The 26,799-nt window shown below is 36.6% G+C and overlaps 1 protein-coding gene across 16 annotated transcripts in view; it reads left to right on the top strand.

Moving 5' to 3' along the window:
* The window catches only part of PARD3 (par-3 family cell polarity regulator), a 429,965-nt gene that overhangs the window by 259,615 nt on the left and 143,551 nt on the right, over positions 1-26,799 (top strand). For 12 of the 16 annotated variants that reach the window (XM_031616028.2, XM_031616026.2, XM_090143091.1 and 9 more), the window contains 5 exons: positions 2,818-2,968; positions 10,248-10,437; positions 15,269-15,420; positions 16,506-16,550; positions 22,400-22,627. In XM_031616028.2, coding sequence (XP_031471888.2) covers positions 2,818-2,968; positions 10,248-10,437; positions 15,269-15,420; positions 16,506-16,550; positions 22,400-22,627 — 766 coding nt within the window. The remainder of the gene's footprint in view (positions 1-2,817; positions 2,969-10,247; positions 10,438-15,268; positions 15,421-16,505; positions 16,551-22,399; positions 22,628-26,799) is intronic. The other 4 variants (XM_090143087.1, XM_090143082.1, XM_031616024.2 and 1 more) reach the window with 3 other exon arrangements.

Here is a 26,799-nt window from a genome sequence, read left to right as displayed (position 1 = left end):
TGTCTTTTTATGATGCTAATTAGAAATGGGAAAAGTTTTCCTCCTGAAAATGGTAAAATACATGATTTACTTTGCATAGTACAGCCATTTGAACACGGTGCTCTTCTACTGGTTGTATTTATCCTGTACATACTCCATCAAATTTATATTTCTACATATTTCTCTGATTCTGAGATCTTTTCTTGGGAGTATCTTTCTGAAAATCTCTTACGACCTTCCTATAAATGAGTCTGAAATTTGATGGATTGTCACATGAAAAACAACATGTGATACGGCTCATGAAACACTGGACACTTGTTACATCAATATAGCACAGGCAGAATAAATCCCAAAGCACTTTATATTTTCATACCTTATTTAAAGGCAGTAAAATAAAGGTTAGTTTATCATTTAATATATTTATTATGCAAATCTAAGCTCTCAAGCAGTAAAATCTCTGTATTTTTTTCCCCAGTCTGTCAAAATTTAGTGTTCCTACTCTTTTTGAATTTGCCTTAGATTTCTTTACTACAAATATTGTTTAATTCACTTTTCAGTAAAGCTGTCAGCTGTAATCTGCAATTTAAAAAAACTAATAAAACAAATCCTCATTTCACGATTTAAACCTTATTGAGTCTAATTCACTTGCACTGCAAGTTTATTATTCTCCTGCAGCTTGACGTGCCTCCAATTGTAATTGTGTTGACCCTCCGATGCAGTAAATCTCCCCAGTGCTTATCAAACGAGGGAAGATAAGTCTACAATTTGGAACTTCATTAAATCTCTCATTTATATTAAACAGATGATGGCTTTGAACAGAAATAATAATTTTTACAGACTCCGCGACCTCCGATTGTAGTCTTGGCGACTCAGGAATGCAGCATTTTGGAAAACTCCAGCCCCTCAGTGTACGTGGCCACACGCCAGCAGCCAAATGTCAAAAATTGTTCGTCCATCGGGCTGACTTCAAAGCCACTGCCTCAAAGGCTGTTGTTGAGTGCTTTTCAGCCCTGCAAGCAGATTTTTAGAAATCTTTCATGGCATACTTTTCTTAGTCTTCTGGGAAATGTGGGTAGGGTGATTAATAATGGGCAGCTGTTTGAAAGAAAAAAAAAAAAGAAAAAGCAGCACAACAAACATGTTTCTTGTTATTAGAATTCAGGAAACTATGAACTACTTCTCTTATGCTCATTTAGAGACTAGTCCAGTGAAATAAGCTGCTCCCAGCAGCTTTGAAGAGTTTGCTGTGTGCTCAGTATCTTCCAGTCCCTGCACACATAAAATATATGCTGTGGGATTTGTGTAGGCATATTGTTCTTAGAATTTAACTTTGCACATCAACAGTAAAAGGCAAGTTGGTGAGAACAGGTAATGATTTGATGTGTAAGTTCATACCATGCAAAACGAATCTGTTTTTGGACTTGTTACTTTTTAATAGAACTGTATGTAGTTTGTGGCATTTAGTTGGCTTAATGCTCTCAGTGAAGCTCTTATATACCAAGTCAGCAGAAGGGTGCTAGAGCTCAGGTGAGCTGAGAACTCTCCAGGCAGGAGGCTGGATGGTAAGGGGCCAGATAATGGAGTGAGTGGCCTCCCATCCCCTCAGCTGGCTTCTGATCACTGACAATCAAGCTGGGCACGTCTGCTGCCTGGTGTTTGCTTGCCTTGCTCTGAGGAGCTGCGTTGGCAGTGCCCTTAGCTAATGGAGTGTCTAAATCTAGCTAGATGATGTCAGATTGTTTTCTTTCTTGCTGCACATGGGTTCTGCTTCCCACTGAGATCTCTGTGACTCTCTGGGGAAAACATAATTTTTCCTCTTTTGCTGAAAAATCTGAGAGGCACATGCAGGGAAAAATAGGATAAACAGTTCTGCAATCTAAGGTTGAACTGGGAAGTCGCATGGAGGAGACTTGTGATGGAAGGCCCTGGGATGGGAAAAAGGCCATGCAAGCAACTTTCTCCTCTGTGCATGTGGCCAAGCAGCCTATCTCCATCCCTTCCTACACCACTTACTTCCTCGGCCTTTGCAAAGCCCAGGGGGTCTCTGCCTTCTGCTTGGGGTGCTGGTGAGCCCAGACCCAGCAGCTCTGGTAGAAAGCAGCCAGAGGCTTTGCCCCGGTGATTTTAGTGGCTCTAGCAGCATGCTGCAGCAGTGTCAGGGATTGCGCTGAAAGAAAAACATAAGATCCCTGTTCTCTGCAGACAAGAATGGCAGGGTATTCATCACGAATAGAAAAAAAAAAATATTAAAAGTTAATGTGAAACTTGATTTTTCTTTCATTCTGTTATTTTTCTCCTAATTATAAAAGGTGTGAGTGTTTGTGTATTGGTTGCTAATATGTGTAGTGGAATTTCATGGGGGTTTCCGTGATGATTACATTTGAAAGCAAATTGCACCACTTCAAATAGCTCCGGCAGCCCAATTCCGAGTGGAGTTTCTCCTCTGCTCCCTGACAGAAGTCTTGTTCTGACAGGCTGTCAATATGGGAAAGATGACCCAGCTGTCTGCCGTTAATTCTGAAAAAAAAAAAAAAAAAGCCCTAACTGTCTGTTTAAGAAATTCTACAACAAAGAGACACCAAAATGCAATGTGGGTTTTTTTTCCACCAATTTTCTGCTGAAGGATTTGAAATTTGACAGGGCGCCATAGGAGGTGCAGTGTAAAGTGGCCTACAAAGTTGGTCATTAAGCAAAGCTGTCATTGCAAATTATATTTGTCCGGGGAGAGAAGTTCTAGCTCATTTGGTGCCCAGACAGGTCTAGGCCTTAGGCAAGTTGTTATAGTTCCCCCATGCTGCTAAATACACTTTCAGCACTAATTTTCCCCTTTCTGTGCAGCTGGAGTCACCTGGGAGCCCCTCTGGTCCAGAGCTGCCCATAGAGACACTGCTGGACGACAGGGAGCGGAGGATTTCCCATTCTCTATACAGTGGGATCGAGGGGCTCAGCGAGTCGCCTACAAGGAATGCTGCACTGAGCAGGATCATGGGTGAGTCAGATGAGCTCTGTTAAATGTGCTTTGTTTTCATCCTTTCTGCAATCCACGGAAGGGTGATTAATGTGCTACTTATGTGGGAGCCAGGGAATTTTGCAATGAAATTTGCCATGACCAACCTAAAATGTGCCTTAAAATTGTTCTACACAAGTCTTTTGGATATGCATTGTGAGGGAAAAAAGTCAGTAAATCATAGAATCATAGAATGGTTTGAGTTGGAAGGACCCTTAGAGATCACCTAGTTCCAACACTCTTGCTATTGGCAAGGACACTTCCCTCTAGACCACACTGCTCAAAGCCCCATCCAGCCTAGTCTTGAACAGCTCTAAGGAGGGGGCATCCAGAACCTCATTAGGCAAACCGTTCCAGTGTCTTACCGCTTTCACAGTAAAGAATTCCTTCCTAATGTCTAGTCTAAATTTACCCTCTTCCAGTTTATAGCCATTAACCTTCGTCCTATCACTACATGCTTTTATAAAAAGTTCCTCCCCAGCTTTCCTATAGGCCTTTTCAGCTACTGGAAGGCCACTATAAGGTTCCCACAGAAAGTTTTAAAACAGATTTATAAAAGGAATTTCTTATCCCATGGCAGGTCATAGAACAAATCATAGAAGAGTCTACTGTGGTTTTCAGTGTCTGATCTTGGTTGGCGTAGTCTCTATGTTGGGACTTCACTGACGAAAAGTCAGTGACTTTCTGTAACAAATTTATAATTCCAGCATTTGTTCTTCTCAGTTTTAGTCATATGGAAGCGTAAAAATAAACAAGGAAATCTTGTACCCATTTGTGCTTATTAGGGTATTTTATTTGTTTGTTTGTTTTTTTGCTGCACAAGGCACTAATTTTAAAACCTCTTAACTAATTTTAAGCATCCCTTTCATAGGTTCCATCCCATGCCCATTGGATAATGAGGTTAATGCAGTTGCTCTGCAGCAATTCAGCCTCATATGTACACCACAGGAGTGGTTGAATTCACTGACAAAGATTGAGTGAGGTGGAAAGGATTTTCAAATTTAGAATACAAAAAGCAGTTTGATTAAAATAGCACTTGATATAAGATGCTATAATTGCTTCCTTGTGCTGGAAGTAACAAATGACCATTACATCTTTGACTCTTTCTAGTGTTCTTGACGCACAGATTACAATAGAAATTGCTGCTACAAAACTTGATATGAAGCAAAACTGAATTTAGTTTGGAATGATTGACTTTCAGCTTGAGCAAAATTTCTAGTCAATAATTAGTATGTACCCTACTTTGTGCTTTGAGATTGTTGTTTTATTTTTTTTTATTCTTTAGATTTGAGGTTTGTTGTTTCTTAGCAGTAGGAGAATAACATAATTTGTAAACTCCATGAACATCTCCAAATTTGCTATTTAAGATGTGTCATCAGTTAGACCTTTTGTCTAACTTGGTGCATTTGGGCAACAGTAATTAAAAATAAATCATGTTCTATTTTATTGCCTTACATCTTATGGAACTTTGGAGGGAGAATCCTGGAAGCGTGAAACCTTTCCAGTCAAAGTCCCAGACTATTAAAGAAGACATTTTTTTTTTCAAAAAAAGCAGATCTGTTGAAAAACTTAAGGAGCAGCACTCTTTAGCACTACTTTCCCTAAAAAAACCTAGTTCTTGTGGTGTCAGGACTTTAGATAAAGTGTTTGCAAAGCACTATCTTCTGCTTTTCCCATCAGTATTTCAGAGGATTTGCAAGTCCAAATCCTGTAATCATTAAGGCATTCTTGCTTAAACACCTTGTCCAGTGATGGAAGAAGCAGCCCCAAGAGAGTCTTGTACACATACTTCAGGAGGTGCAGTGTGTTGCCACATCAAAGAAACTCATGACTTGCCACACCAAATCGAACTAGCGGTTCATCAGTCTGGTATCACTCCTTTTCTGGTAGCCAATAGCATATGTTCCTAAAAAAGACCATAAATCTTTCCAAAAGCTCTTAAAGTCTAGTGCTTTTGGATACTTCTACTATGTATAGATAGGGAAAAAAAAATCCATCCTGCATTGTGTCTTAGTTCAATAACCTGAAATAGATCTTTTGATTGCCTCTGAATCATTCCTTTTTTGTTCTTTTCAGAGAATAGGAACTATGTACAAATTTGGTTTAAAGTAGGCTGTGGCTTAAATCCATCGATACTTTAGTTGGTAGCACTTGGAAGGTCAAGTTGTGCCTGAATCTTTTAGTAAAAATGGTCTGCTGTGGTGTAACTGAAAACTGGTTTTGCCATTACTAGTTCACTCCCCCCTGCCATCATGGCTCCTTCACAAAACTGTCATGCTTAAACTCAGCTTTCAGAAAGCAGTCAGTTTTTTATTATGCTAATCTTTCTGTATGAGTCAGTACCACTACATTAAAAGCACATTGTTGACAGTCTTTTACTGCACTCATATTTTCTTGTAGTGCTGTATAACAGAGCAATATTGTTACCTGTTGGCAGAGACATATACAAATTGGTTTGTTTCAGAGTAGCTAAAGTTTTAAGTCAAACATTATCCACTGAACATCCTGAATTAGTGTTTATAGTGAGAAAAATCTTACCACTCCTCTTATTTTCCTAAGAAGGTATATGGAGTGTTACGTCACAGAAGCCTTCCTCCTCTCTTGAAAATTGTCCTAAAAGCAAGGATTAATTCTAAAAACAGTCTAAATTCACAGGTCTGCCCCTTCCCATCCTGGTTCTGACAATGAAAAACAACTAAAAAAGTGCTTTTTGAACTACTTCTTGTAGTGTAGTGATTCCCTTGAGTCCTCTCGCAGTACTGAGGAGCCATCTGAATTATCTGGTGCATTTTTACATAGCCCTCAATGGATTGAGCTATACAAACTTTAATACTCCTGATACCCAGTGGCAAGGAAGTCCCAGTTTGATTTCATGTGTGAAGTAGTGCCACTTAATGCTTCTTTTGCTACTTGATAAAATCAGTGGTTTTAAAGTTTTTTTGTTCCCAATTGAGACCATTCAAAAGAGATAGTTCGAAGATCTGGAGAATTCCTGCTCTTTGCAACCCCTGATTGGAACCTTGCTATGAGAGTGGGAATAAAATACCTATTTTAGAATGTGATTTAAATTATGTCAAGTTATATTTGCTCACTGGAGGAAGACAACATGAATCTCTTAATTTTTTTATATGATTCTTACGAGAAGCTACCTCTCCAGAAGATTATTACTATTAATTTATAGATGCTCTTACATTTTTCCGCTTGATATTTAACTGACATTTTTTGATGAAGAGAGGAAGTCCTTGTGTATCCAAGGAATACATTCTCTATATGTACGGAACCATTTTGTGTATTCTGGAAATTATACAATGAAAGTATTATCTCCCAAGAGTTAGATAGCTTCAATAAACCCTTAGGTTTATTTATTTGTTTTAATATGTTCAGGTTGCAAGATGATAGTACACTCAAAACAGTAACTGTGTTGTGCTAGTCTGCTTGTCTCTGTGATTAAAAATTCAAGTCTTCTGATACATCGTCCTTGTATATTATCCATTATGCTCCTGTGTTTTGCAACATGTGAATACATAGCTGCTCTCTAATAAATTATTCTTACTCAGCAAACAACTTAGTACAAAGTGCTCTTTTATCTCTTTCATCCAATTTTTGATACTTTTTCATGAACACAGGGGGTTTTGTTGCCAGTTGTGACTAAACAGAAGTTATTTTTTAGGGGTACGCAGAACAATAACGGCTTGCACTGAATCTACTTTTCATCCTAAAGGATTTCACAGAAGTTTGTAAAAATTGTAGTTACTACACAACAGGCCATACTTTGTTCTCTGCATAAATAATTGCTATCTTCAGGATAGAAATCAGAAGGAAGCACTAAAATAAATTAACAAATTAGCTAGAGGTACAGAATATCTGTGTCAGTGAAGTGAAAGTAACCCTTTACAAGCATAATGCAGTTCCCCAGCTGGGAATCTGAACTGAAGGTGGTTGTCTACTCCAATAGTCTTGACAGTTCTGAGCACTCTCTTGAGATCCAGTGCCTAGGTATTGTGGAGACATATAGACCTTAGATGTTCTCATACTTTTATTCCCAATCCCACTTTTATTTAACTGAGAATATTAAATGATGAAGCCATCTGCAGGAAATTTTGCCGTAGCTCACTATATTGCTAGGAATAAGTAAACGTTAGTGAAAAATAGAACATCCGGAGATGTTCTAAATTCTCATTGGAGAATTCTCTGTAACCTTCCTCTAGTAAGTCTTATCTCTATTATCCTTATCACCATCACTATTTTCTTTTTATTGTTTCAATCATTATTGTTTTGTCTTCTGTAGTTGTAGAAATTAATTCTCAGCTTGAAGTTTCCAACATATTTTTCATTTTCTTAAGTGCTTTAAGTTTAGGGGCAACAAGTGACAGAATTTTTTTATTTTCAGTTGTACTTGTGGAAGAAGTTTGAAGCATAGCGTTGATCTGAATCCCACAGATTACAATCCCACAGTTTCAAGATCAAAATGCTCATGAGTATCACTCATAAAGTAATATTTGGTTTTAAATGTATTGTAAGGATATTCCACAGGTTTCTGAAGCCTTCCTTTAAAGGCAAGGCAATAGTAAAAACGCAAAAATCAGGGTAGATCCGTTGGTCCTCCCAGTGCAGTGTAGTCAAAGCCAAATTATTCTAACAGATCAATTAAGCTTGATGAATTTTTAAGATTTAAAAGGACCTTTTGGAAGCTGGCTAGTTTCATAGTGAGCATGTTGATCATTTTATAGACTATACATGCTGTTGTTTTGCTTTGGTGGTTTATGTTTGTGGCTTAATTCACATCCGAATTATGGTCAGATTGAAAGCCTTGCTGTTTGACATGATTTTCCCTGTTAAGTTCCATAGACCTGGAGACCAGTCATTCAGTATTGGAGCTTGGAAAGTTCTTTTTCTGAGCAAATGGATGGGAACCGTTTTTACCCAATACTTTGATGGGATCCGTAGGCTACACTTGTTTAGATTGGTAACTGGTATGAGAAATTAGAGCCTTGTTGGCCCGTGGTGTGGCACGCTTGAAAGGAAGAATTTCCCTTCCTTATTACACTGTACAAAGTACTACATACTATTACAGGTTACCTCAATGAAGATGAACTAATATATGCAAAACTGGACTTGATGTTCATTCAAGTTCTAAATTTAATAGCACTTTTCTAGCCCGAGAGAAAATTACTGTCTTGGAAAGTTTTGTAGGCAGCTTGAGTGAAGTCTCAGTTTTGCAGATCAGTCAAATATACTGATGATTACTAGGTTTGAAGTTTCTTTGAAGTTCCTTTGTAATGTTTCTCACAACACTCGTGGAGTTGCTTTCTCCAGGGGTATTTTATATCCACTTCAGCTAAGCTCTATACAAAGAATGTATTGAGCCTTTTGCTGAGGTATGTTGAACCATCTGCTGGAGGTGAAGCCTTTCACCTGCTTTTAGCTTCATCTGCAGTGAAAAGCATAGGCATGTCAGATGGGCTTTCTGCTTAATTCCAAAGCATCTAATAAAATGTCACTCTTCACCCTTGTCAGATATAAAGAAGGGTAGTGAAAAGTTACAAATGTTACTGAATTACTGTAGCCTCTCAAAGGGGAAGTTCAATCTACAGGATGCCATAAGGTTGTACCTTTTCTCAATCAGTTCTTTGGAGACGTTATTAACTACAGAGTTAACAATCTTGCAGACATTATGTTTGGAAAGAAGTACCTAACCAGGCTAAACATGAACCTGTCCATCAGAGAAGCTTTTGCTGGGCATAGAATCAGCTGTTATGCAAACTGAACACATTCACTTCAGGTTGACATGATGAGATGTTCGTCCTGCAGAGCCTTTTCCCTCTAGGCACTTTCACCACTTTCATCTTTTTCAAAGATCTCTTTTGAATCCCGTTTTTCTCTCTTTGGAAAACCAAACAAAATGTATTCTCTAGTGTAGTGATGATTTTAGCTAGCTGTGTAGTAATTAGCTACTTACTCAATATGTTGGTTACTGATGTTTAGTTTAGTTTAGTTTTTCCCCCTCCATAATTGCATGCAAAAGCAGTAACAGTAACTCAAACATTTCCTGGAAAAAGCAAAGCAGGGAGGAGGAAGAGGGAGGAGCAAACAGACTGGAGGACATCTCCCATTAATTCTATTCAGTCTTACAACTTTTTTGTATCTGTAGTAAAAATAAAGTATGATTATTACCTGTGAGTTACTACTGCAGTGCATTATAGTGTTAGAATAATCGACAGTTTGTTGTCAGATCACTGGCTGATTAAACTATTGCTTTTCTTGTCATGAAATGTGACGTTTTTAATAATTGTTTTAGCAAGTGCTACGTATTTGGTAGTAAAATTAATGTACTGTCATGATCATTCATTGGAAATAACGTTGTGTGTGGTGTGAGTGTTGGGACCAGATATTTCAGATGACAGAGATTTTTAAGTCAAGCATCAATATCCATGAGCAAAGAATATTTTGAAAGAGTTCCTTTCACATAAAAAAAATTATGTGCACCTAGCATGAAGGAATCACATAATAATTTGCCATAATCTCAGATAACTCTATAATTCTAATTTGCAAATCATTGTTTTTCTTGCATCAACATTTAACTAAGTGTTTCTGAATACTCAAACAATCTGTTTGTTTCATGTTTAGAGCTTAAATAGCGATCATTCTAGATTTTCTATCATCTTCCAAATTAAAATTATATAATCCCTATTCTCCCATCTCTGTATTTCATGCATATATTCTGAAAAACTGATTTATTCAGTTTAAACCATAATTATGGTAGTAACTATTGCAATGAAAACATTACACTTTTTGATAGTCTTTATAGCAGTTTAGTCTGTTTTGATGTTGGATTTCTATAGGTTCAATTGCTTGTACTTTGTATTCATCAGCTTGAAAACTGTACTTCAGTCTTATGCATCAAAATACATTGAAATACTGGAAAATAGAACGGTGCATATATTGATCACTATAAAAGCAACTGTGGTAGTGGTTTTATAATATTTATGGGCACATTACTTTCATTTCCTCAGAAGTGTTTGATGCAAGGGAAGATTACTGACTTCTTGCAATAGACTGCAGGTTCAAGCTGTGTATATTACTTTTCAGACCTCGTGCATAGGACGATCTATGGAAAGTGAGACATAGCTAATTTTATTACCTGTGGTGTTGCTCTTATCAGTAGGATTTCTATTTTATCAGTTGTGTTAATATATTCTTCGAGGGGCTCTCTGCCATTATTCACTTCTCATTTCTATTTTTTTTCCTTTTTATTGTTCAGGTAAATATCAGCTTTCTCCAACAGTGAACATGCCCCAAGATGACACTGTCATTATTGAGGATGACAGGCTGTCTGTACTCCCTCCGCACCTCTCTGACCAGTCTTCATCCAGTTCCCATGATGATGTTGGGTTTGGCACTGTTGATACTGCTGGATGGGCTAAAGCTGCAATTAATGAGTCGACAGACTGGTAAGGCATGGCTTAGTGGAAGGAAAAAATAGATGACTGCAGTTGTTTTTTTATTTACTTTACTTTTTGGTTACTACTAGCATGACTTTTTTTTTTCCCCCTTCACATTTAGATTTCCATCACATTTCACTGTTTTCATACTTATAATTACCCCTTTTTCAGGAAGAAAGTCTACACACATACATTGTTAGACTTCTTAATTCAGATTGGAGTTTTGTGCTGTCTCTAGGCAAGTTTTTGAACTAGCACTAATTTAGCTAGCTATGCTAAATTTATGAGAGATGAAAAAAATAGTAACTATTGGAAAATTTAATTTATAATTCTCACTGTAAATATTTCTAAGTCTGTAAAAGAAAGATTTAATTTTCATATTCCAGTACGTATTTAGGAGCCTTGTAACACCTCTGTAGACTTTCTTGACTTTCCCAATAACATACAGTAATTTTAAAATCTGCTTAGAGGTCAAGGCAGCTCCTTATTTTGCCTGTTAGTGTTAATGGTTGTGCAACAAGAACTAGTCAAGTTTTCTTTAATATGCACAAGGGATACCTTTTGTATCCTAGCAATATTTGTATCATGCAAAGGCACTGTACTAGAATAATTTCACATTAAAAATGTGAACATGTTTTATCTGTAATAAAAGTAATTTCTTTGCATCTTAAGTTGACTCTCTAATTACACTTACACAATTTAACAAAAGACTTTTAATGAGAAGTGCATTGAATTCCATTATTGACATGCTTATGTTCCTGGCAAAGATACGCTGTTTATTGCTAAGTACAATTAATACAGATCTAAAATTTAATTTGCAAGTCCTGTAATTATCTATAGTAATAGCAAAATAAAAGCCCACCTCTGTTCACTGCCACTGCTTAAAGCTAGATAATTACCACAAATGGGATGAAGTATACAAATTTTCCTATTTCTCTTGTCTCTCAAGCCTGTTAAGAATGTGTCAGCAATATCTTAATAAAACAGTGATAGCACCTGCCAGCTGATAGGCGCCTGTCTTCTTTGGTTTATGTTAGTTTATTTCATCTTTTGTCCAGGAGTTGAGCTCTGTATTTTTAAGCGCAGTTTTAAAGATTGTATAAAAAGCTACTTTTTTGCATCCTCATTTGCCTTTTTCAAGTCTTTTGCAACTCTTCTCTTGGACACGTTATACCTGCAGTTTGGGCCCTTGAAAAGGCCATCTGTCTTTCGTAAAAGCCTTTATAGCTAAAAATCCAAGATGTTTAAGTAGAAGACTGCGCATAGGGGCTCATTGATTTTTTTTTTTATGTGAATATGAGCAAAAAAATACAGCATAAAATAAGAGCCTGTTTGAAACTTGCTTTTACTACATTTGTGTCTGCAGTGTATTTTGCTATTCATAGACTTCTTTAAAAATGAGAGTCACAGTAAAGAAAATAGGGATTAGATAGTGCTGAATTGATCAGGCTTAAAACCTTTAAAGCTGGATCTTGATAAGAAATTCTAAAGGTCTCCAGATACAATTGCAGTTAAAAGTGAAGATGACTATTGCACCTTGCTATAGAATGTATTCTGTTTGTATGTAAGTAAATAGTGGTAGGAGTGGATTGTTCATTAATTTCCTGCTGCTAATGGGTGAAGGAAGACTTGTAAAATGAAGGTGCATTGTATGATTTTGCTGGAAGGCACAAAGGGTAAAACTAAGAATATGGATGAAGGGTTATCCAAACAAGAATGGCAGCTGTTCCGAATCACGGAAGAAAATGTAAGCTTTTCCAGCCTGACAATATCTCCCTAATCCTTGATGAAAATGTTATGAAAACAAAGGGGCAATAAGACAGGATTAATAAGTGGAATTTTAATAACATTGAGGGTCAGAAGACGGTTACATTCTTTTAAGGATCAGCTGTCATTCCAGAAACCTTATTTGTTAAGTATGCTAGAATATAGTAAATTGTATTTGGCATTGCTTAATGACCTGCATTAAATTCACCTTCTGTCTTCAGTTAATGTAGTTGAAAAATATTAAAATGAGGCACTTTTAGTGATAATAGTTACTCCTCCATGCTCATTGGCTTTTCCAATGACTTCTCTTCAGGATGGCTTTTGAATACTTTTGGGCAACATATGTGTATTTAAACTCCTGTGATCTGCATGTTCTTAATTATTAAAACACGCCTGTGGGTCATTCATCAACCAGGATGTGAAAACTGATGATGTTACATATGACTCTGATATTTGCACTCTAAAATTGTATGAGCTTTTATGATGTCAGAGAGTAACTTTTTGCTAAGTAGCACCACTGATATTCAGAATACTTTGCAAACATAAAGTAATAATCCTCATAATAAACCTGTGTGGAAGATAGTTGTGATAAGTGTAGACAAGTACAGACAAGGGCCGCAGAAGGAAAGCCCTTAAGCACAGTGGCAGTAGAAACGTTTGGACCTGGTCTCCAGAATTTGCAATTGCTGATTCTGTGTCAGACCATACCATTCTCTATGTGACCCGCGGTGCCCATTCCATGTTTTATTTAACTTTGGAGTTTTAGTATGTTCTCAGGGCTTCAAATGAATATATATACTCAGACTGTTTTCATATGAAAATGATATTTAACTTTATTAGAAGCTTTATGTATGCTGATCAAAGCAGGCTCATATGAAACAAAAGAGTGTGCAGCCAAAGCAAATAGTGTTAGAAATTCACCCCTTTTGAAGGAATGGCCTCATGATACATTTTGTTCAGCAAGATGGAGCTGGTCGCCTTTAACTAATGTGAGCTGCATTAGCAGATGTTGCTAGAGAAAATTTTCACTTAGTAAAACCACATTTTTCTAGCCTTTGGAGACAGTGCTGACTAGTAGTGAACCATAAGCTCCTGTGTGGCCTTGGGAAAGTCATTTATGATCTGATTATGAAAGGTGTTGAGTCACTCAGAAAATGTTTTCAGACTTCAGTGGTTCATATTCAGCTACAAGTTGCACTGCTGCAAAGGCTAGAAGTATATGTTGGTCTCATCTGTTTTATCTTTCTATCATGTGGAGATAATTTCTTCCCTATTTTGTGGCACTGAATATGAGGACTAAATAGTTATTTTTTGGTTCAGGCTCTGATTCATCAGAGCTTTTAAGCATATGCTTCAAAACGTTGCTAAATTGTGCAGACATCCCTGAAATAGTTGCTGCAATTAAATGTAAAACATTATGAGCCAGAGCCAGAAATATTAAAGTCAAAAGGCACTTGACATTGACTTTATTCATATATATCTCTGATCCTGCTCTCACTTAAGTATTACATGCTTATCACATGCACATATCTTATTATTTGTAAATCTACCGTTGCTAGACTGAATTTCTTCTACTGTCTAGTAATGTGGATGGTGATTTTCATCTTTTATATTACTTTATGGCTCTGAGCCATTTCCTTACCTCTCTTCATTGTTGTATCTAATACCTAGGTGTCCCAAAGCACTTCTGTACATTATAGTACATGGCATACATCAACATGTTCACATTATACTATATAAAAGTATAAGTCATTTACTGCAGAAACTTGTTATTTACCTGCTTCTCACTAGGTATGAATTGTGTCTTATAACTAGCCCTTAAAATAGGAAGTAATTCTTTTGAAAGTAATATATATATTACTTGTACAAGTCTTCAGAAGTCTCAGTGACAGTGTATTTACCTTTTTTCTCTTGAAACGTTACGCCAGTCAGAGGAAGGAATTCTGAGAGATCTTCCTGCTGGATAGATAATGGTGGCACACAGTACTCGCTGTTTGTTTTTCCAGTATTTTATACCTCAGATTTATTTTTCTGCCAGCTGAAGTAGAAATCTAGCTTCTTTGGACTTGCCTTCAGGCTCTCTCCTTTTCTGGGAGTGAGAAGATAAATTTGTGAATTTCCTTTCAATTGGTGTATTAGAAATAAATGATCTTGCAATAGTCCTTGAATTCTTTCTTTTTGTTTCTCTTTTCTTCTTTTTCAACATGTGGTATGGCAGTTGTGACACATGGCAAGCTTAGGGTTTAACTTGCATGCCAAACTAATTTTGTTCATTGTTTCTGATTCTACCAACACCAGAACAATATTATTAAATCTATCTACAAAAAGCTTCTGGTGAGGCATGATGAAACTCTCATTGCTGTTGGCTAAAGACCTGATTTGTGCAGAAGAAGGACTTGAAGAATGATGGCAGGGGGTTTGGAATGGATCATCTTTAAAGTCCCTTCCAACCCAAGCCATTCTATGATTCGATGATTCTATGAAGCGGACAAAAAGCTTAAGTCCAGCTTAGCGGGGCAACCACTGTGACAAATACTTGCTCTGTAATGGAGCATTGAGTGAAAAATATGCTTGTATGTCAGAGCCAGGTTGAAATCACAAAATGCTATAAAGGTTTTTAAATGAAGAACTTCGGTAATTCTCTGTGGGTTTCAAGCAGGGCAGATTTTATTTATGCTTTTCAAAAAAACATTTCATGATTAAAAAAAATCTTAACATTTGCTATTAAGAGAACATATTGATTTATCATTAAGAAAAAGAAATTGTATTGTTTTTCTCTATTAAATTATTCCCATATTGGGGTTGTATATTCTGATAGTATATGCATAGCTTTGCACCAGATATGTACATCTTTTATTAAAACTTATAGGTGAAATTCTTGATTCTCTTTAACTAGAACTGCTTGATGCAGTGAAACAAATTCATCATGTGTGTGACTACTTTAAGTGGTTTATCTGAAAATGTGTACTTTATTATTGGTAGAAGTCACATGCTAAATAAATGCTTTTCTCTGCAGAGTGAAAGGTTGCGTGATCTTGATAAATGTTCGCATGATTTTTTTCCCTTCCTACAGCACTCTTAGTCCAGATGTTGATCCAGTGCTTGCCTTCCAGCGAGAGGGTTTTGGACGCCAGAGCATGTCAGAAAAGCGTACAAAGCAGTTTTCAGATGCCAGTCAGTTGGAGTTTGTTAAAACACGAAAATCCAAAAGCATGGATCTAGGTAGTGAGTGATATTTTTTCAATTTTTTTACTTGAACCTGATTTTCATGTTGTAAGTATACAGATTTTGTAATTCCAAACATGTCATTTATGTGCAGTAATACTGTGCATAACATGTACTAGTGTGAAGTAAAATATTCTTAACGTGAATGGCCAATTGGCCTGTGCATTGTTCTTACCACTTGTAAATGTACATACCTTTAAATATCGGAGTTCTCTGTATATGTGTGTATACATAGATATAGAACATATTCATTAAAATGGAGATAAAAGTTGCATTTAACAATCTACGTTGAATATCCCTATGTAAAACATTCCATGCTGTGGTTCTGGGTAGACAGGATTAGTCTCGGTTCATGATTATAATGCAATTAGCCTTAAAGATCCCTAGTAGCCTCTCTTCATAGGTGGATTTTGATGCAGATATTAAGAGTGCAAGTGTTTTTTTTTTTAAGAGATGTTTCAGAATTAGAAATGTGAGCTAGTCCTACTTTTGTTTGAGACCCATGTTTTGTATTTGTATCAGAAACCCCTAAAAAGTAGCAGCAACTAAGGCAATCAACGGTAATGATTTTAACTGACAAAACAACAGAGAAGAAGCAAATGCTAACAAGCCCGTCTCTATTTCTGCCATTGTATTTAGATTCTGAAGTGCGGAAGCTAGTAACCTTAAACAGTGAGTTTTGATTGTTTAAACACAAAATTCCGTACTCAGAATAATGAAATATAATCAGGTTTTCTCCTTTACAATACTTGTGAATATCTTAACTGCAATCCCTAATTCACCAACTTCTTCAGAGGACAGTAAGTTTGGTGTTATTGACTTGTCTTGATTAGTTGCAATGTGCTAACGTGTAAATAACATTGTACCTGCCTGTGATGTGAACATGACTGACATTGCATGAAGGTTACTAGTTTGCTGCCATTTCTATCCAGAATGTTTGCTTACTGTTGCAGTTTATATGCATGAAGGATGACATTGCTAAGGCCCCCCCTAACTTCAAAAGAATATACAAAAAAAGGAATGTTGGTTGCATGTGGGGCATGGTCACTAACTGGGCTAACCATTATACATTTACCTTTTAACAGTAGCTGACGAGACTAAGCTCAGTACAATGGATGACCAGAAAACAGGTAAGAATTGACAGTAAGGCTGTTGCTATAGAAACCTTGGTCAAAGCAGCTTACCACAATTACAGAACTGCCAATCAAATTGCATGAAAACATGAATATTCCAGTACTTGCATGGCTGCTTTCTATTGTTGTGAATAATCAAGTCGTAGAGAAAAAGAAAATTCTCTGTAGAGATAAGTATCTGGGGTAGCATATTCAGGCAGGTCATACATCTGACTGTAGGTAGACACCTGTGTCTACACTTTGAACTCATAAATATTCCCAGTTATAATGATTTTTGTCCTTTCAATAAAATCTTGGAAAATCTAGCTTCAAACTCAGAGTGATGTTGCAGAAGAGTCAGATGTTTGGCTCTTACAGTGCTAACACAGTGCTTGAAAATAATTATTTTAATTCCAAAACTGCTATCTTTGCCTTAAGTGGTCATCAGATACATGTTGTGAGTTGAGTTGATGATTATTAGTGCAAGTTGATTTGCCTTTGGAACTGAAACCCGAGCAGTGAAACAGAACAAAAGAATATGTAAATAGAATCTTTTCCACATACGATTGATTGTAACATTTCACACAATGATAATGAGAAATAGCTTTCAAAGCATATTTTTATTAGTAATTAAAATAATGCACCAGCTGCAATTATTAGCCTTTATGATTTATTAATACATGTTAGCTTTTGACCTTTGAAATGCTGTTTTAATTAGGCTAGATCCAGAGGACACCATAACATTACTTAGCTCTAATTAAGAACAATTCACCTTTTAAACCTGACAATATTATTTATTTTAGCATGATTTGGGGAACAGAGCATTCCATACAGAATTTATGATTAATAATTCACAACTCATCTCTGTTTAACCACACTTTACAACATGAGTAGGGATGCTGAGAAGTTGTAAGTAATCAACTGATAACAGTATATTTTTTATTAAAACAGCTAAAACTTCTAGCTCTTAAAATGCCGTAGAATCTGGTCGCAGACTTGCAGCTTTAGAAATTGAGAATGAGCACACAAAATTAAAATGCATGAATGTTTTGAAGGATTCAGTCCATCAGAGTGTGAAAGCACGAACTGTGTTTAATGGTCATAGTAAGAAACAGAGCCTGGGGACTCCTTTGCCATTGAGCAATATTCACAGAAAGTTACACATCAAATTCAAATTTATTGTAAATTATTGTTGATTTTCTTATTGACCTACTTATTGGAATGGGACGTGATTACAACAAAGTAAATCCTATATGTTTTAACAAAATATGAGGCTTGGGTTTAAAAGTGCATAGCGCTTTTGGTGGTATAAACAGAGTGCAGTTTTTCTATATGTGCAACACCTGGATTAAATTCCAAAAAGAGACACGTCAGACAACTTGGGTGAATGAGCATGACTGTAACCATCTGGACTAAGCAGTTACATATTTTGTGAACAGCTCAGTGGCAGAAAAAAAAAAAAAAGGAAAAAAACACTTTCTACTATACTTTTATACATTTATTTTATTTGTCTTGTGTGCTTTTAACCAGGTTTTGTATATAAACACTGCATTTCTCCCATTACTGAAGATGGATGTGGTTTTTAAACAAACCACTTACTGTAGTTTGGCTTAAAAATTATCTGGTATAAGAAAAAAAATACCTCAAATGTGTGGTGAACTATGACTTGATGAATCCTAGAAGCCAGAAACCTCAGCATATATTTACTTCAGAGAAAAATAAAAACAGGCCCTGCTACAGTCAAAGTTGGGTTTAATAATATTGGCTGAAAAGGAAAGGAGAGTGTAGAGCTCACCAGTGCTAGTTACTATAATAGATTTTTAATTATTTTTCTTTCCGTAGTTCACTTGAAGTGCCTAATCCTTTCAATGTTTACAGTTCATTCTAAAGGTTAGAAGTATATTCAGTAGCAATTGAGCATGGCTCATTTATTGAGTCCCAGGCACGCTATAGTTCTAGCTGTTGTTTTTTTCCATGCGCACTGTGAGGAAAGGCTGAAACACTCTCAAAATCAAAGCAAAACTAAAAACCTCCACAGAATATTTACTTAAAGAGATTTTTAATTTATTTTTACATGGTGCTTTTAAAATAAACTTTTATTAAATGGAACCAAAGCTGAAGTACTTTTCATGCAGTTACTTGCTCTGTTCCTCCCCTGCCCCCTTCCAAGCAAAGATGTTCCTCCTTTATTGTAGGAATTGAATAGAAGTAGAAGAATTTATCGAATACTGTGGAGCAGATGTTAGTAAATACAAAAATTGGCTCACTGCTGGTGTCTTCTAAGAAAAAGTTTAGACGTTTTGCCTGTGCAAAACTTATAGAGGGAAGTTGTTGTAACCTTAGAGTTGGTAAAAATAATGCTTTAGAGAGAAACAAAAACATCAATTTAAATCATTTAAAAGACAGTGATTTTTAGCACTTTTAGCACTAAAAGAAACTATTATAGCTCTTAAAAATCATCACTGAAGGAATCCTCCTACATCCTTTAACACCGTGGTTTTTGTCTTTGCAAATCATCCATGTGAATTTGTGGCACAGTGTAAATACATCATGTAAGGCTGGAGAAGGGGAGGCATCTTGAGATGTGAAACAGTTAGCATGAGGGAAAAACAACGGGCTTGGAACAGGTAGCATCACATAACGTTACATGTGTGTGTGTTGGATGTCTCATTGGATGTACATGTGCCATGTGAGTGCGGATCCACACAATGCATGTCATGCATGAGCAAAGGGTGCTGCATGGTGCAGCAAGCAGGCGTGGTGCTGTGCCCAGGGACCGGTCTGGGGGACACCCAGTGCTGTGCATGTGTGGTGGGCAGGAGCAGTGCTTGACGTGGAGGAAGGATGTTAGCGAGATGGATATTTGTTTATGTTGCATAGAGTACAACTCTAAGAGTGAACGTGTAAGCAGTGCGTGGGGAGGTGAGGCAATGCTACAGGAGGAATTCTGCTGTGCTGCATCTACCTCAAAGGGGATTTGTTAATGAAATTGTCGGAAATGAAACTTCTGATAAACTTCAAATTTGAAAAAGATGATAAAAGAACCCCTTTCATCCCTCAGTCACATAAAGATGCTTAGCGTAGATGTGTCTTCTTTTCCTTCTTTTTCTTTTTTTTTCCCCTTTTCTGTTTTAAATTCTGTTGTCAAAATAGAACTCGTTCTGAGCAGATAACATTTCTGATGATTACCACCAGCGCTGTAAAGTCTGGAAGAAAATGCTGACATTTTTGTACTTAGAAAACACGGTTTTGATGTGACTCATAAATTTTAAACAAAATGCATCTTAAAGAAAGTTTCTCACGAGATTATGAGTAAACAACTCACTTTCTGGCTACTGAATTCTAGTAATAAATTCTGAACTCACTCAATTTGCAGGGAGACTTAGCTATATATTTTGATAATAGTAGACTTGCTATGAAGAGGCCATAGAAGATAGTAGAGGTATTGAAACACGTATAGCTTTATGATTGCAGTGCTTAAATTGCTTGTGAAAGGACATTTTCCTCTTTCAAATTCTGCAACTTGTTCACGTTTGTGTTCATGACCACGCAAGTTCAATAAATATTCCTATCATTTCTGTAATCCATTATTAGTTATACAGTACTCAGTGAACATTAGGTCATATCCCATCTAGGTTTTCCTCTGGGAAAGCACAACTTGCATAAATATTGTTCTCACAAACATCTGTATTGGGTAGCAGGAAATGGAATTTTTGTAATGTCCTTTATGAACATAAATGGGCACATAAATGCTTGCTTTATAATTACTGTTTACGAAAAGAGCCACTCAGTAATTAGGAAAAGATATATGAGCATTTCATTTAGAAGGTAGCAAAGCAGAATAAGGAAGTTTACAGTAAGTTGCCATGTAAAAGGATAGCCTTTCCCTTTGTATATGAAACTGAATATGTCAAACAGCTGGTTTATATAGCATTGTCCCTTTTCTGCTTCTTTTTCCTTTCAGGCTGTTACAATCATTTTTCTTTCTTGTCTCATAGACTGTTGTTGTTTTTTTTTAACAAGACACAGTCTCAAAAAATAAAATAAAGAACAACAAAATCTCATTCATTGTCGACTGCAGACATTAGTGGAAGAACAGCAGTTTGTTACACAAGCTAGAAAGTGGGCAATTTTATAAGGCATTGTCTAAGCTGAAGATCTTTTAGCTGGCACAGAGAGTGTTACATAAAAACACTTGCACTGGACTTCAGGCCACATTCAAAAGCTGGAGGATCCTGGACAGCAGTTTGTTTGCACAGCTGGGAAGCAATCAGCCCTCCCTTGTCCCAGCTGGCTGCTCTGCTCTTGTTCACCCCAGCAGCTGCACTGTGCCCAGCCACCCTCATGACCCTCAGTCCTCCAACCAATACAGGCTGCAGCAAGAGGGTGGCCTCTTCTAGTAGGTGCGAGTTCATCGAGATAAAATTTCTAATTTGTTGAGGCGCATTTATTTCTGGCTGAGGGTGCAAACGCAGGACCCCAGGCCTCTGGGGGGACCAGAATGCAGGAATTCTATAGACCTGGGAAAGAGGATTTTTATTTTGTTTCTATTTACAAGTTCTTCTTAATGGTAGGGCAGCTGAGGGGGAATTTTTTGACAACTACTCTTTGAATATATTAGATCAAATGGATTTCATTTCAACTGAGAGTTGCTCAGCATTTTAATAGCTGAGTGGAAAAATGGAAGCATTTACTGAAGCATTTGTTGCCTTGCTGTGTCTCGTATCAAGACAGCAATAAACATGGTGAAGAGTTGCTGTGCTGCTGTTGTGCATCCCTTCTGTATGTCCAGCATCCCTCCTCCCGCTTCCATCCCACCTCATCTTTTTCTCTAGGCACAAGTCCTATGCAAAAGCTAGCCAAGAGTATTCTGCACCTTTAACCAAAATCATTCTAAGTACAGTGAGTGTATATATATATATTTTTTTTTCTGATAGATCTCTCCCAGTTTTAACTACAAGATCCAATTGTGCAACTGTCAGCTGATTTTCACTAAAACTGTGTATCTAAAAACAGGCTAGAAATGTAGTCCACAAAGGTATGAAGGCAAGTCTGGATGAAGACAGGATTTTTGAAGAATACTCTTCAGGGGTTTCTTGGCACACCTCTGAACATGCAGCTGTGATAAGGGCTGCCCTTGGCCCCAGCTGTAGAGCTGTGCAGACATCAACCTGCAAACAGCCAGCAATGTTTCTTGTCCAGCTGGGTAACTGATCCTGTGGTACGACCAGACTAATTGGGGCTTTGCCATAGATTTTATAAACAAATTCTCAAAATCCCACCAAGTCAGCTGATATTTCTCAGAAATATTTTGTTATGAAATTGTTCGCGTTTTCATGCAAGTCTTTAAAAATCAGTTTAAGCCAAACAAATTCCTCGAAGCCAGAAGTCAGAGTGCTTTACCAGAATGTCACTCTAAACACAACATAATTCATGACCAGAATATGCTCTCTGTTTATCAGTTGCTGTTACAAATGATATTTTCTGCTCTAAACAAAAACTAATTAATAATTTTGTTTGATGCAGTAAGATTTGTATCTCTGTTGTTTTTATGAGCAGCGTTTAAAGCTCCGTGCTTACTTTTATCATTCAGATTGTTAAAATAATAGTGATGGATGTTGGTATCTTTTCACTGATTTGAAAAGCCAGACCTTGCTAACATTGTCGGTTTCGTTGACTGTAACTTGACATACTCATTCACTTCTGAGACCAACAAATCTGCTGAGAATTCCCTGCAGATTATTGAGAGATGATGTGAATAATGTTAAGTGTGTCCCCAAAGACTTTCACGATGGATATGCATAATCAAGCATGCAGTTCTCTACACTAATTCTAATTACTTTTTTTTTCTTCCCTAAATCGCTAAGGTTCCCCAACCAGAGATGTAGGGCCTTCATTAGGTCTGAAGAAATCCAGCTCATTAGAAAGTCTGCAGACAGCCGTTGCTGAGGTGACTCTCAATGGTGATATTCCCTTCCACCGCCCCCGCCCACGAATTATCCGGGGACGAGGCTGCAATGAAAGCTTCAGAGCTGCCATAGACAAATCGTATGATAAACCTGTAGCAGATGATGATGATGAAGGCATGGAAACTTGTAAGTAAGCTATTGTTGTACATAATGAACGTTAACAGTATCAGTCAATTCTTGTAGAAGGTAATTAAAAGAGCTAAAAGATAATTTTAGGATTTTAAAAGAATAGAGCTAATATCTTTTCCTGGATTTTTTTCAGGCTTTTGCCCTTCATATGCATTAAACAGATTGCAACACTCTGCAGCTTCCTTCCTTCCTAAAAGAAGGAAATAAGATTATTAGGAGTGTGTTTACTTAAATTACTTACTATGAAAATTTTCTGTAAGGCAGCTAATTAATTTACTGATGTAAATTAGAAAAAATTTTGCGCAGAAACTAAAAAAACCCACTGAATTAATGTTACAAAAATATATGCATCTAACTTTGTAGTGTCTGGGGAAAAAAAAGAAATCACTGTCCTTTAATTAGAATGAGTAAGCCTGGCAGATCTAATAAAATATAAAGTTAATGATCAGCTATTACCCACCCTAATGGGCATTCATTTACATTTTCAGTTCTTTAACCCGAAGTATGACCCAACATGTGGAGAATGTCATTAACATAAAAGAATCACTTCAAAGCTAACCTTATCATTATTGAACTATGTAGGACTGGGTGGGAAAATGACAACTTATATTGAATAAAAATAGTGTGAATGGTAAATTACCTCAATCAGGAGTAGTATTAAAATTATGGAATTTTTAACCTTCATGTTGTATTAGTTTCAACTTGTCACGCACACCCGCAGAATTTTTTTTTTAATCAACCTGCAGCTAGTTAAAAGTTTATGAATGAAGAAGACGCTTGGAAAGCTGAAGTGGTAAAATATTTAGCCTGAATACTTGCAGAAAAAACCTTGAAAAGAGACTTTCCAGTCTCTGCTGGTTTTGAAATTTTTTAGTTTCTAAAGTGTCATTCCGTAATATTCTGTTGTAAGCTTACTCCTTTTACATTTTTCAGAACTCTTTGGTTTTTTTTCTTTTAATCCATATATTAATAAAAGTGTTCTGAGATTGGAAAGGAGGTCATTCTTCTCAAGGTAGTTAGTTACAGACAGAATTAATTCTGCTTCGCTTTTACCATACCTAGCAATTTCATGAAGCAGTGAGGCTAAATGCTGGTCTGGTGCTGCTGGCTATCATTCTGTTTTTGGCCAGTAAGACAATGGTATGAGAAAAAGTGTAATGATCCTGCTCATTCTCCCAAACTGCGTGCCTATGGTTTTCTGGAATGTAAGGTCATGTTTTTCTAAAAGCCCTTATTTGGTGTGAGCCAACTAATGAAGATATCTTGTTTTGAGGCATTAGATATCCAGGTTTTATCCAGAAGTTATAGATCATTTAACTTTGTTTCACCAAAATTACAGCAAAACTGTTTTCAAAAAATGTATTTTAGGTGAGTATAAGCTTATGAGATTTCTGTGAGATGTTTTGAGCTTATTGATACAATGCATATAGAGGAGAAACAAAATATTTGGTGGTCTTTGTATTCTTTGAGTGGAAGTAATGGAAAGCAGACACTTTTTCAGTCTGTAAGTGAAAGAGATGAGTCTTTGTCCTCATCTTTGTACAGATGAAGAAGTCTAGCACTGATGGACCAGGAGCCATCTCTCACTGTCATGGGAGAACAAGAGCAAGATTTTTCTCAAATCTCACCCGCTAAGGAAGGCCTTAAGGAAGTGTGACCAAGCTATATGCATGGAACTGCATGTTCTCTTGAAGTTGTGGGGTCGACTAATTTCCATGTATTACAATAAAACGTCTAAAAAGTAATCCAGAAAGTTGCACTGCCAGTGTAATAGAAAGAGATGTTTAGTAAAGCAGTCGTAGTAAGTTCCTTGGACTGAATTCAGTTCCAGGAACAGTGCTGAAGACCCTTTAGGTCTTCCCCTTCTTATGGAGGATGGGAGAGCCTAATTGCTACTCTAGACATATGGGCTTGGGATCAGCTCAGAATGCTAAGTCCTGATGTCTGTCTTTCTGGGAACGTGCATGTATCTGTAAAAAAACAACTGCAGTCTTCCCAACTTTGTGTAAATTTTGTGTGGCTTCAGATTCCAGAAAATTTGCCAAGTGATGTCTTCAGCTGGAAAAAGTCTGGGCGCCTTAGAGTACATGGAAGTTGATTTAACAATCTGGTACTAGCCTAATGGCTCACTGCTGCCATAATGACATGGCATAATTTTTTTTTAATTGTATTTAATTATTTCATAATTGTTTGAAATTAAAATGTGGCTTTCTTGTATTATAAAATCCAGGCAAACATGTTGGTGGTCAATTTGCTGATACCCTTGAGGTTGGAATCATTTGTCTTTCTTGATATGTTTTCTCTTTCTTCTCCAAATGTTTCAGTGCTGAGAGTGCTTTTTTTTCCCAGACACTGCACTGCAATATATTTTATAGAGGAATTCGTAACATGTCATTACCCATAAAAGAAAGCCATAAAACACAGGTAGTATGTGTGGCAGAGAGGCCGACTCTCTTCTAAATGAACTTACTGTCTTTGCAAAGAAAAAAGTTATTAAATGGCTAGGAAAATCAGATAGGTGTGTCCTGTTCTGGGACAGTCTTTTAGTAGATATGTGAGAGGATGTGTATGAATTTTAATGGTTGTAAATAAGTCACATTTATGGAGAGATATGAGTGTTGAACTATCACAGGTCATTTTGCCCGATTTTTTCTCTTTTTTTTTTCTTTCCTAAATACTTGAAATAGCTGACTGAAAGCAAGACGTTTATCTTCAGTGATGTGAATGAGAACAAGACATTTGAATTGGGAGAGATCAGCAAAGCTTTCTAATCTTTTGCTGAATCTTAATTGCTTGAATTTATGGCTGTATTAAATATCACAACAAGAGGCCTGGAAACTTAGTGACAAAATAGCTTCACATTAAGTAGCTTTGATTCCTCATCTGCATCTTTTCCACTTTATGGCCTAATTAGGAGAACAGCATCATAATACCTGTTTGTGTAGTTCTCTTTAGTACAGTGTGGTTCATGAAATGACACTGGTTTTCAGCTTTAATTGATGTTTAAAGTATACTCCAATTTAATTTTTTGCCTTCAGTGTCCTGAGTGGGGGAAGGGAGCAGGAGGGTGGAGGAAAAAGTAACAGTACCAGAACAAATAAATTCTGTGTTTTGCAGCAACCTAATGTCATTACTGCAACTTAACAAAAATAAGAAGTTTCATTTCTGCCTCAGCTTGAATTTTAATTGGGCAGCATTTGCATTTGTTCTAAACGCTAGTAATTAGGTGTATGTTAATTGCAGAGTGAATGTTCTGCATAAAAGTGGAACAAGTTTCTTCATGTTGTGTGTTTTTAAGAAATTGGTAATCCATTTACTCCAGTGGAAACACAAGTGTTTATTCCAAGGGAACAGACATCCTTGTTCACAAGGCTCATTCGAAGCCATGGAATTAACTGTGAGCAAAATGTATATGATAGACAAATATTTATTGCAGCACAACTGTGGAAAGGAGCCAATATTATCTCCATAGAATATGCAAAACAATAAAAGGAAGCATTGTTATGACAAGTAGTTCGACAATCGGCACAGCACAATACACTTAATACATATTTAGGCTTAAAATAGTGTATTGTCATACGAATATGAACAACCATAGAACAAATTTGTTTATCTTTGAATTCTAGCAGTGCAGTACCAAGAAAACAGTCAACTTCAAAATTTGTCAGATTTTTATAGTTTTTTTTTTCAAAAAAACTAATTATGTTTGTTTGCAAGTACAATCATTTAAATGCCTAGTTGGTTTAAATGGAACAGATTGTAGCTATAAATTAACATGCAAAAAATTTGCATCTCTATTCCAAAGTAGTTTTCCACTACTGTTTTAACAACAGTTAAATATCGTCCAAAAATTTGTGTAAGAAACACTTTCACCAAAAAAAAGTCCAAGTACAGCTAATTCAGAGGAAGGTAAAGGATACGCCTCTTAGTTTTCTAAAATAAAATTACCCAAATTTTAAAGCTGTGCCTACAACTGATAAGTTGTGTCACCTGCTCATCTCATAGCAGTCCTGAAGACAAGCTAAAATGAATTGCTGGGAACTGTGTTTTTTTCTTTTGGTTGATTTGTACTTCAGAGTACTAGTTGATATTCCAAAATGGTTATTAATGTTGATATTTATCTGACAAGATATGTTTCTCTTGAAAAATGTTTATGCGATCTTGCAGGG

Source organism: Phasianus colchicus, chromosome 6 (genome assembly GCF_987193195.1).
Source record: "Phasianus colchicus chromosome 6, bPhaCol1.hap1.1, whole genome shotgun sequence".
Lineage (NCBI taxonomy): Eukaryota > Metazoa > Chordata > Aves > Galliformes > Phasianidae > Phasianus > Phasianus colchicus.
Note: the sequence above shows the minus strand (reverse complement) of the source record. Positions and strands in the feature narration are given on the sequence as shown.